Source organism: Pseudopodoces humilis, chromosome 6, assembly GCF_049639895.1.
Source record: "Pseudopodoces humilis isolate 2021_Gansu_Grassland_sample_001 chromosome 6, ASM4963989v1, whole genome shotgun sequence".
Lineage (NCBI taxonomy): Eukaryota > Metazoa > Chordata > Aves > Passeriformes > Paridae > Pseudopodoces > Pseudopodoces humilis.
In genome coordinates, this window is record NC_142205.1 from 36,387,740 (window position 1) to 36,400,807 (window position 13,068).

Sequence of the window (13,068 nt, forward strand, 5' to 3'; positions counted from 1 at the left end):
GCAAATAGAATACACTAAAAAGAGACAGAGGATCAAAACTCAAAGTGTATAATACTAGCATCTCCCATAAATTTACACAGATGACAGCTAAAGGCCTCAAAGCAGTTAGAAGCTCCACAACAGCAGACCCTTTATAACATTCAAAAACTGGCCAAACTAGTCCTGCCTGCTACACCACACCTGATTTAGCTACTACAATGCTACTGAAGAGCACCCTTTTCTCAGATAGCAATTACATAATTTTCCAACAGTTTGTCTGAAAGCAACTCTATTAGTGGCATAGTTTAGCCCCAGCCTCTAGCATGGATGACAGGCAAATTTACAAATAAAATGAACTCTACCTCAGCCAAAACCAGTACAATGACATGTGAACTACTTTGCATTTCACGCACGCTTCTGAAGAGAGGAGACATTTCCAAAAGTGAAGTGCAGTTTCAGCCTGGCCATACTTAACACACAGCAGCCAAGAAATGTGTTTGTTTCTAGCAGTAGGTCAGAAAGCATTGCCAGATTTCCGTGTCTCTTGGAAGTTCAAAAAACACACTTGCTTCAAGGTATAGCCATCAGAAGTATTGAGCCCAGCTTTGTCACCTTAATTGATGCACTACTTAGTAGGCAATTATAGCACAAGAACATTTTTTCTCTTTACCTTTAGATGGTAAGTGATACAGTCAATTAACTAATGGGCTACTTGTACTATGAGTGTTTAACATAAGGAAGGTTAGAAGGTTGTGACTCAAGTCAGTTCAGTCAGGAGATTATTAAAACACCTGCCATACGAAATTTCACTGAATGCCAGAGGAACCGAGCTGAATCAGAACCTAGAAACAATGCAGGCACCTAAGGATACAAGCTTCCCAAATGAGATGCTTAGGTGCAAGTCAAAGAAAGATTTGTGCTGGGAAAAAGAGGGCAGAGAAAGGCTGGGGTGGCACTGACTCGTTCCTAATGCGCCACTTCTGACAGCACATTGCTTCTGGGAACATGCATGAAAATGTCAAGGGACTGTGAGGACAGCAGCAGGTGAGAAAGAAGTTGCCAAAAGACCAATTTACAAAACCACCAAGGGATGACAAAACTGTCAGATTCCTTTTGTGTTTATTAGTCATTATCCTCGGCAGTTTTGGTAACAGAGGAGGTTACTTAATGAACGTATTTATTATACTGACAATATAACCTACCACAGCTTCAATATTATACAGCTGTACATTAGAATTCAAACTTCTTGGAAGCATTCATTATATAACTTCATGTAATTAGTCAAAGCAGAAAGCAAAGAATGTATATAAAACATATAGTGTGTTATAACAATATAACAATTTCTTTTTACTTAATGTTTGCAAACAATACTAATATATTGCTTACAAAGAAAAAGTTTTTTTCTCAAAACAATGCAACAATTAAATTAGACAATTAACAGTTAAAACTAAATTAGAAACATCTCTAACAAAAGGTTAATTCCTCTGCAGTGAATTTCTTTTTTTAAACTCTTACTATGCAAATATTTATGTACTATTCATTCTTTGAAAAAAATAGCACATTTGACAGATAAGTTGCCAGGATGTTTCTCTTCTCCCTGCACTAAGAACTTCTGTCAAGCTCTGAAGTTCAGCTCTGTTCTCTGAGCTTTTCATATCAAAATAAGTTAAGAAGTGGGATGATATCTTAACATGAATCTTTGTATAATAGAGAGAATTGTATCTGAAGGAAATTACAAAGACAGTCATGGAGGCAATTAGTTTTGTCTTTTCCCCATACACTAGTTGCATAACAACTACATTTCCCCAATTACAAGAGGGGGAAAATGCCAGGTAAGGACACAAATCAAATCAGCTCCCTCTTCAGAGTTCAGATTTAGAATCACTCTGAAGGACAAGAGCCTGGAGCCAGGAAAAACAAAAGCACCCCTTTTCCTGTCACAGACAGAAAGTTCTATTCTTTGTATAAAGGAGCCAAATATTAAAGAACACGAAAAGTGAAGTTAGATTTGCTGTAGTTGTTTTCCAGAATAACCTTCATACCCTTTCTCTGTGTTATATTAATGATTTGGGGAACAACACCATCATCCAGTGCCCCCAGATTCTGCCTGTGCATCATGTACATTCTGTTTTTACATAATTCTATAGTGGTTAAAGCTGAATCGTCAGCACTTAGCACCTATTGGATTGTTTTAAAATTTTATGTAACAAAACAGGAGAAACACTTCACATACACAGCCAAAAACTATATACATGTTGTCACTCAGCTCCACATCCCAAAGAACTGCAGCTATTAACCAAATGAGAACATGAGAAACTATGTGAATGCTTTTCAGCCCAATTCACTACACAGAAATTTAATAAAAATCATTCTGTAATGAAAAGAGGCCTTTTATAGGCTTAATGTGTAACTAATCAGATGAGAAGTCCCTTTAAAAGACAGAGCTAACAACAAAAAGACAAATCTAACAACAGCGGTAAATTTTCCACTTCCTATAAAATGAAATGATTGTTTTTTGTTGACTGTTTATGTTTTATCTTCCTGGAAAACCACTTATTTAGAGATATACAAAGATAGAACTCTAAAAATTAATTAGTCCAGGAAACAGTTTACATACTTAGGATGTCGGATGTCTGGCAGGGATCGTTCCAGTGCTATGTTGTTGCTAACAAATATGTTGAAGCCATTTTCCCTATAAGCAGAATCATCATGGTCTTCCTCTGTAAGAGGGTACGGTTTCCCATGTTCACCTTTCCCTATAACAAAACAAAACAATTATTTGCCTCAAACTGACAGCAAAAAGTGTACTACAAAGGCAAGAGAAAATGTTACACTGAACTTCATTTAGTACACTGTGCCTGGAACACCTCAAAGAAATTTCTTGCAATGTCTTTACCAATAGTCCTGTTATTTCCAATACAAAAACAAGAAAAAGGTACAAACAACAAGATTCAAATGCTCCTCTGAAGTCATCCAATTCATCTAACTTTCCTCTATAAAGACGCACAGTCAGGTTAAAGCCTTTTCATATAGAAAAATTTTGATTGTAAATTAAGACCTTTCTTTTCCATGGCAAAATTATGAACAGATGGATCAATTCCAGCAACATGCCTTTCAATCACTATGAGGAACCTGGTTATTGAGTTACTTTAGATTAGCACCCACTCATTTTCAGAATTAAACTTTAGTACTGAAGTTTAAGGTGTCCAGCTTTCCAGAAGAAACAATAAGGAAACCAGATGTTTTGCTCTAGGCTCCTTCAACACCCTTGCATTCCTAGGGACAAGACAGATGTACTCAGTGTTTCTGACGCTACAGCACTGTGGAGTTGCTTTCAGAAACTGGTCACTTTGTGCTTCCCCAAAGAAATTATCTGCTTGTTCCCTGGCAAAGCACAGACTTTCCATTCCAGCTTTTTATTCCCAAGTTAGTTCTCATCATCAGTCACTTGGCTTGCTTAGTGCCTACCTCAGGCTACTATACCTCTATCTCTTCCAGTAAGAGAGCAGGGAACTAATAAAAGCACTACAAAGAAAATCAGAAAATAAAAGCCTTCAATTCTTCTCAGCTACATTTATTCTTCCCATTCTTGCAGAGAATGTACTCTTCAGAGTTTCAAAACCCTTCGAGCCTATTCAGGTTCTCAAGAACCTATGCTTTCCTTTACATCTCATTGATCAGATTATATAACCTCTCTAGCCGTCTTCCACCAGGCTCCCTTTTAAGAAAATGCCTCCTTTTACCTGGGCTCTTATAGAGAAATTAATCAGCTGGATTCAATAAGCGATCAAGGGCATGTGATCCCCACCTAATCAGGAGCAGCTACAGGAGTGGATGAAAAGGAAAGCAACCAGAAGCTGAGAGAAACATCCAGTGGTATCCTTAAAGCCCATAAGCCTCTATCAGTGCCCTATTTCACACCGCACAAGCACAAGACGTTAAAATTAAAGGTGCTGTAGTGACTCAATTCTAGAATTTTTTCAGCTAAAATAGTAATTTTTTTATTCTAAAATTTGTGCATATATTTTAAATTTAAATTCTTAATGAAAACAATTACTGTTACTTACAAGGGGGGGAAATTAATTACCATCATGAAACCCTCTCTATTTATGCTACTTCATTACTAACAGGTATTTTGTCATTCTTATCTCCAAATGCATGCAACACACTAATATAATACAAAATCTGAGACTATACTTCTATGAGAATCTTTATGATTTCATATTAATAATGGGGAGGAGGCATGATTCTAAAAAAGCAGCTAATGACATATGCATTTGCAAAACAGTTTTCCATTCTTCCCCATCAAATATGGCACAATACCACCGTGCACAAGCCAGAAGTATAAATATCATGGTTGTTATCTAGAGCAACTCAGGAACAGGCAGAACATTCCCCTGTCATGTTGTGTTAAGTATTGGACCGAAAAGCTTTTGCACTTATGCAGTATAGCTCAGCTATGAGGTGCACTAGAAGGTGTGAAGCATGACTCTTTCCTAACACTTCATTGAAATACACTTATATAGCACAAAACAAGGCTTATGCACTTTTTGGAATGTCATGGCTATTTCTCCCAGCTTTTTGTTTGCTTGCTCTCTCACCCTGCAGTTCCTCCTGATTAGTTAGGGATCATTAGCTAGGGGAGCCATCTATCAGATCCAGCTTGCTAATTTCTCTAAAAGAGCTTTGGTAAAAAGAGACCATTCCTTATGAATGACCTTGGAAGGAGAGAAGTAGGGAGCTCAGAAGATAAGCATTAAAATAAGTACAACTCTTGGGTGATGGTTAGGCTTGAAGGATTCCCTTCGTAGAGAAAAATGCCATGTATAAGCCTTCTCAGCATTAAAAAAACATCATAAGCACAGAAAACTCTCTTGTCACTGATTTTCCTTCCTAGATGTCTCACAGTAATTTCTATCACTGCACAATGGTTTTGAGGTAGACCTATGTGCCAGGATAAAAAGGGGAAATTTCACAATGTAAGAAAAGTAAAATTCTGCTGAAAAGGACCCTGATTAAGTATCATTTTAAGTATAATTATTGCCTACAGAAGACTACTTTAAATCTATTGAAGTATTGATGTATAAAATGTAAGCCCTTTTATACTGTCTCTTCTGTCTGAAAGCAAAACAGCAATACAGAAAGTGCAAGAAAGCTATAAAGTAGCCTGTAGAAACTGAGAGTAAAAAATCTGATAGTGAATTTTTTTGCCTCTTTACATCTAAAAGGGGACTCATCGAAATGTGATGGATAAAACCAACCCAGCACTAAGACTTGTCACTAACTCTCTGAGGATGGTTTACAATTCCAGTAAAAATAACCTCATAAACTAAGGACAATCAGAAGTTTTAGTTCAGGATTTTGATTTGTCACGGAAGGGAAAAATCCAATAGCACAAGAATGACACATATATTCTACCTGGGCCCAAAAATCCCATCAGAATGCTCCACTGCATGGGAAGCCTTACAGCAATGTTTAATTCATACAGTGCTGTCTTACCTTTGTGATTACAGAATTATTAGTCTGATTTGTAACTCAGTAATCAATGTAAGCAAGTACGAAAATATGCTAGGTTTTCTTCTAAAGGCACTATGACAGTTTTGGAGTTAACGTCTCTACATTGCTTAATATTGTGTTATTTTAAGGGTTAAATGCTTCTCCATAGGTTTTCACATAAAAAAAAAAAAAGGTAAAGTAAGATATTGGAGGCATCAAGATAAAGTACTGGCTTGACCAAGTATTAGATACTCTATAAGGATATTTTAGCCCTACTCAGGGATGTTACAGTCTCCTAGGAAACCATACACTGTATACCTAGCCCTAAAAATTTTCAGTTCTATTCTTGACAACTTGTGAGAAATGATAGTTCAAGGACACCTCAGTTAGGCATCTTCTGCTTATATATAATGCAGATACAGCAGGAGGAGAATAAACCCTCTTGTTCAACAGATGGTTCAAAGGGAAGATGGTTAAGGTGAAACAAGAATATAAAAACCATTCTGTATACTCAGTACAAAAGTCTAATTGTAGAATAATGGCTCTGGATCAGCTACATTGGTATATTTTCCATGTACTATAATTATAAAGAGAACAGGGATATTGTTGGCAAAATAGATCAACTGTAAATCAGTTTGAAAATGCAACAGGAATTCTGCACTACTTGCATATGCAGTAGATAGGGGACCTTGCTCAAAACTATAAACAACAAATGGTTGTTTATAGTTTGTGTGCAACAGGTTCTCATTTCAGGGTCTTTTGGGTTTTCTTTTCAGGTTGTTTTTTTTTTTATCAATCAGATGAACATTATTTATAATTCAGCAGGCATGGTAAAAAAGATTGGCTTTGCCATAGTAGTTCAAGAAGCTAAGCAATTGCTTGACATCTTAACACAGGAAACCAAGTGGATAAAGAACATAAGCCACTCAGTGTCTGTGGGGAAGAACTGTGTACATCTGAATTATTTACTGTTTATACTCACTGCTATTAGATTACTCAGGCATGACTACACAGCCATACCAAGTCAAGACTATAATTCACATAAGTATTTAAGCACAGCCTTTAATTCAAGCATTCAAGCATCCTTTAACTCTAAAACAGTAGTAGGGAAAAAGAATTCTCCATGTGCTAATTGCTTTAGTACCTACAAGGATTTTATTTTAATACGTAAACCTACAATTAAGTCTTCTTACTTACAGTGCACTTTATTATTTTACATAAGTTAATTCTGCCATTCTTTAAAATATATATTAGGAATTATCTCTAAATATTCCACCGAGAATTTAGCACAGCTCGGCTGTGCTCATCACACATAAGCTCCAAGCTCATCCTCTCTCATGGAAGTTCTCACAATCTTTCAGTACAGAATTGAAGTCCCATGAGAGGAGACTGATTGTAATTCTTAGCAAAGGTAGACAGAGAAACACAAATTCCAAATGAATGCAGTCACACATCAGCCTCAAAGATAGAGAGTGAGAAGTAAAATGGGAAATGAAGATCAGCAACAGAATAAAAACATTTGAGTCAGATATCTTACATCATTTTGACACATAAATTTTCACAAAACAAACCTTTTTGATCCCTGATATGGTAACTAGCCAAGTCAAAGGGCAAAAACTCTGTTTAAAGCAATCTGTGGTATCTTTTACATAATGTCTGAAGTTTTCCTAGTGCACAGTTGTATACAAGTCTTCCATCTTTCACTGTGGAGATCAACTTAATATTATTTAGATAAGTAAAACAGATTAGCAACTCAAACTGCCAGCACATTCTGCCTTTTTGGAAGTGAATTTCCGTTTGAGTACAAACAGAATCATTGTATTCCTGATTTTTCCTTTTCCTCACAGACAGGAGGGCAGGGTGCAGAACTACATTCTCCTTTCACACTAGAAAAGGAATTGTTTGTTTTGAGCAAATGCTGTTTGTGGTTTTGCATATTTATGTTAATTTCCAGTAAAATGGATGAAAATTTTAATTTAATAAGTGCATGAATGATCTTTGACAATTTGTTACTGAGACAGAAATTAAAACAGCATGTCTCACATTAAAATAATTCCCTTCATATCAAATGGAACTACCCAAATTGCAAAAAATGTGTAGGTGTATATTTATATGTACATATTACGGCTTTTCAGATTGAAAGTAAACATTTTTCTAACTGTATGACCAGTAAAATAATGGAAAAGGCAATCCAGGGAACTTTGGGATCCATGTATATGCATGCAAGAAAGGATAACATGCCTCAGAGAGACAGTTGATACGACTCTGGTCATCTATTGAGGTGGATCCCAACTTTAAATTTCTATAATTGCTATGAGAAATAGGAGGAGAACTGACTATAGGTTTCCTCAGAGTCCATAAAACTTGCATCAGAAACGGAACTACATTTATCTCAAGTTTATTCTACTTTTTCTAAACTCCTCAGAGTACCTCAGTTGTACAATTTCATTACCCTAATTTATATTATAGGGAAAGGAATGTAATTGATTTTAAATCAATGGAAATATGATCAAAAGTATATTTTAAAAAATATTTTATCACTACCTTGTAGGAGTTTAAAAAGGCACTAAGTAAGATTTACAACACTTCTAATTATTTATTACACAACTCTATCAAAGTCTGAGGCATTATAAAAGGCTTTTTCTTAGCATTAGAGAAGTAATCAAATCTTATTTATGCAAAAGCCTTGTCAAGGAAATCCTGAACAATAAATTTTCACACACAAATAAATAATTTCTTTATAAATGTATAATCAAATGTATTTATTACACTTTCAATATAGAACTATTATAGAAAACAATCAAAAATTCACTCAGGAAGCATTAAAATCCCTACTATTTTATCCATCTTCAGATGACAGTAGTACATACGGGTTTTCTTTTCCAAGGATCATGTAGTCCTTGGTAAGTGGTACAGAGATGTTATCAGGAGCAAATATGAGGCTTTGTCCTTTCTAGATTGCTGCTACAGTAATATGATGTCAGCAGGAGAAATATGAACTAAATTGCTTCTCTCTTCAGGAATAGCTTTGTACAAATAGCATAGGTTGGGAGAAAAAACTAAAAAAAGCATATAACTTTAAATGTTGTTATTTGCCTGCCTGCTCACATCCAGAACTAAACAAAAATACCTCAACAAAACAATCAAACCACAAGAATAAGAAACGAAGAAAACCTCCAGTCAACCAAACAAAAAAAATACCAGAGAAGAACTTAAAAATGCTCCTTAAAAAACCAGGAAAGTACATTCAAATTGTACTGTAGTTGGACCTTTGGAGTATTGTTTGCTTATCTATTCAGATAAAAATGAAAGGAACCTGTTACAGAATGAAATCCCTACTTACAGCAGTGATGTGTTCTGCCATTCCTCAACCCACAGTCGGGAGGAAGTAGGTAAAGGAAGAGCACATCCAAGAAAGGAAATGAGAGGCACAAAGAGGAACCTCTCAAATATACTTATTTTACAGATGTTTGAGAAGCATTTCTATAAAAAGAATATCCAAGTGGGGGGAAAAAAGAAGAAAATTACAGCTTTGTAACTGTATTTAATATAATTGCCAGATTTCCACATATTTAATAGGCCTAGGACAACTCTTCATGTTAATTTAAGATCATAACCCCTGTGTCAGATTGCAAGGAAAAAATGGCTCAGGATTTTTTTTAAAGACTTCACAAAGTGGGAGAAGCTGATAAACAATATTCTGTATATGTATACATGTTAGCATTTCATGCACATTTCTTTAAACTGGAAACAAGAGAAAATGACACAAAATGACAGTAGGTCAGGCTGAGAAGCACAAAAATGATGAGTAGCAGTGGCAGTGAGCAGAAGAACGAATGAATGTACCAAGTGGAGCAAGCAACAACAACATCTGGAAGAGTGTCAAAAGCCCCAGGTCACAGCACAAAGCTCTGGAAACTTCAGCTGGGACTTGTTGACTCACAGAACTCCATAGTTCCCACAGGTAAAGCAGGATTTGGCTCGGGAATGGGGGACAATCAGCTGGCCTAGCTGTCGCCTTTACAAAAGGGATTGAAAAATTATTATTGTTATACTTTAGGAATTAGCTTTTATATGTTACCTGTTTATCTGTAATAAAATACTGTTTGCTGAGTTAATTAATTTGCAAGAAGAAAAAATTAGCTCAGTGCTCTTGAGATTAATTCTTGCAGGTATCTAGGCCTTTTACTGGATGTCACTTTAATACGCAACCTGACTTTTACCATTGGCAGTGGTATCCTAGCAGAAGGGTATTATACAGGTAACCATTGGAAAAATCCAACTCTATATCTTTCAAATAACCAATATGAAATGACTGATATAGAAACAAGAAACTGTGGTTATATATGCATTTTTTCAATTAGTCATTTTCAGTTAATTAATCAATAATTAATTTCTAAATCTGACAGCCTGTACTTTAGGGAATATTAAAGTACCCCTCTCCCTTTTCATTTATTTGAAGCATTAAAAATGCAGCCTCTAAATTTCCAACATAGACATTGCAGAGTAAAAATACAATGCGTATGTGTGCGAGGGAAGTGATTGTTTTAAAATATATCATGAGGTAAACCAGTGGTTTTGTTTTTTTTTTAGCAGAATGACTGCATACGAACCCTGAAAAGTCAACTGCCCAAAGGCTTGAATAAACATTTCACAAAAATAAGAAATAGAATTTTTCTTAAAAGATATGGCTTTTAAAACTTGCTGCAAGTACTACAATGGCTTGCTGGGTGGAAAGACTCATTCTAACCCCCTCATTTCCACTTTAATAAATCTAGCAAAAATAAAAGAAAAAAATAGACCGTACTATTTAGGTTTGTCCAGTGTATTTAGAATGCCACAGTATACAATGCATGATAAGCAGCAACACATGCTGTTTTGATATGAGTTGCTCTATCACTGCAGCAGAGAAGCAATATCCTCAGTAGTATTCTGCACGCTGAGCTGAATCTAATCATAACTCTGTAGCCAAGGGATGCACAGTACATCTTCTATTTAGTCTAACTACTTATCACCAAATGCCGCAGCCAGCAGAATGTTTTTTTCATTTAACATTAGAACAGACGGGCTGTAGACCATTAATCAGAGCCAAACACTGAATGAGCAAGCATGTGAGGAACAGAATTCAACCATAAAAAAGGCCTCACATTTTCATTTAGTAACTGAAGGACCTGCTAGGATAAAAAGTATCTACTACAGAACATGACCTGAAAAAAATCTAATAATGGTAAGGTATTTGTTTCAGTACTTGAATTAATTAATTCATACAAAATGCCTCAAGAATGGCATTCTAACAGTCTCTAATACCAGAGAATCATATCTAATTAATGTGTATGGTCAAACAGATATCTTTAAAAAGCTCAGACTGAAGTGTCCATAACAGGGTTAGATACAACAACCAAACAAACCCACAAAATTAATGCAAAATTACAGTTTCACAGGTAGTGTTTCAAATGATAGGGTCATAACAGCTGTAATTAACATAAGAGTTATCCTTGTTCCTCTATTTTTCTTCATTCTAAGACATATAATAACCATGTACTGTTTACAACATACTATCACAGGAACACAAATAGGATGTTCCATGGAATAAATTTCTTAATATGGAATCTTTCTTTTTTCCTTTTTTTTTTTTCCCCTGGAGCTAAACTAGCTCCAGAAGCTGGCTTTGTGGCTGCCACATGAAGAAGATGGAATAACCTGGAAAAATGAGTGTGAGTCAACAGTGTACAACAATGTAGTCACTCTTGTACATGAAGCATTATTCCATGATCCACACCCTCCAGAGAATACAAGAGCTATCACGGCTCCCAGTAAATTTGGATTTAACCTGTGCGACCCCTCCAAAAAAATCCCAAAATTAAACAAACCACAAGCATACCCAAAAAACCAGCAACAAAAAATATATAAATATACATATACATACACATACACATATATATACACACATGCATCCATATCTATATCTATCTATATCTATCTATATCTATGTATCTATATCTATATCTATATCTATCTATATCTATATCTATCTATATCTATAATAACAATTTTTACATATGGAGATAGTAAATATTCACAGTTAAAGTTTGAGGCAGACCCAAGAAGCAGAACTAACCCATCTGATTCCCCACATGGTGACTCAGTGACAAGGACAAACTTATTCCTTCTGCAAGTCTGAGAAGAATGCCAATAAGCAAGCAGTGTTTGCTCACTCAAGGCAAGTTTCTCAGGTAGTACAGAAATGATTTTTTGCTTTTTCAGGTCTGTTCAGATTTATACATTATAAGCTGAGAATGCAAATAATTACCAGGGATAGTATAAAAAGCAGGCATCCCTACAAATTCAGAGATACAAGAATTATCATCAAGGCAAGCAATATAAACCCAGATGAACAGCTGAGACAAGTAATGCCATGTTCTTGGGACTGGCCTGTGTAAGTACTTCTTACTTAGAACAAAATGCATTTTGTTCTATCACACCCAAGGTAACACTTTGAATCTCAATGTTCTTCTCTTTTTTGTGTTTTCTTTTGGCAAATCAGACATATTTCTCTTGTGAAAACTTTCAATACTACATACACTGCTCCATTTACTCACTATCACTGCACTTGCCAGGCACTGCCTTTCCTTCTTCTTATAAAAGACACTAGTGCTGCAATTGTTAGTATTGCCTTTTATCACACATCTTTAAATTCATGATAAAAGGCAATACTAACGATTAAATACATGATAAAAACCAATGCATGGTATTTAAAATGGTTTAAAATGCATTCTTTATTTTAAAGAGTTCTACAACTGACTGGCATTCCAGTGGTAAGGAGAGCTAAACTTAATGCTTGACCTGCTCTGAGCACAGCACAGCTCTCCACAGCCCTTTTCCTCCCTTGCCATTGATTCACATCTTTCTGAACAATAAAAGTCTAATTAATGACAACTATTATTCAAACGCCTGACACAAATTTGAGCAAATTTCCTTTACTAAAGCCAACTGAAATTTCCAGTCAATATATGCTGTCGAATTAGGCAGAGATAGAAGTGGAGACTTCATGAACCACCTTCAGCCAGGATCTGAACAGATTTTCAACTAATTAGTTTAAAAATATTTTCTGTTCAAAAGGACAAATCATCACTTACAGGACACAACTAAATATTTATCCCAAGGCCACATTTATGCATAATTCAATTGGAACCCAATAGGTCCATTGGGAACTTCTCTGGAAAAGTTAACTTATGAAACACTGATGTCTGGATTCAGCCAAAAGTATTTTCTGATTTTTTTTTTTTTTAAAATAGTTGATAATTGGGTCAAGAGAAGCAAGTACAAATTTTTTTGTATGTGTTTCTGCATACATTTAATTTAATTTTTCCTGTACTTGCTTAAATAGTAAACCAACATCTTTATAATAGTGAGGGAAATTATGACAAAGGACTTTGGCTGGATTAAGAACTGATGTTCTGCTGTGGTGATTTGATCCTGGCTGGATGCCAGGTGCTCACCAAAGCCACTCCATCACTCCCCTCCTCAGCTGGACAGAGAAGACAAAATATAATAAAAGGCTTGTGGGTTGAGATAAAGGCAGGGAGAGATCAC

At 35.6% G+C, this 13,068-nt stretch overlaps 1 protein-coding gene across 1 annotated transcript in view; it reads right to left on the reverse strand.

The window, feature by feature from the left end:
* GALNTL6 (polypeptide N-acetylgalactosaminyltransferase like 6) overlaps positions 1-13,068 on the reverse strand; it is a 423,143-nt gene that overhangs the window by 239,207 nt on the left and 170,868 nt on the right. Inside the window, exon 3 of the mRNA XM_005517623.2 lies at positions 2,597-2,735. Within this exon, the coding sequence (XP_005517680.1) occupies positions 2,597-2,735 (139 nt within the window). The remainder of the gene's footprint in view (positions 1-2,596; positions 2,736-13,068) is intronic.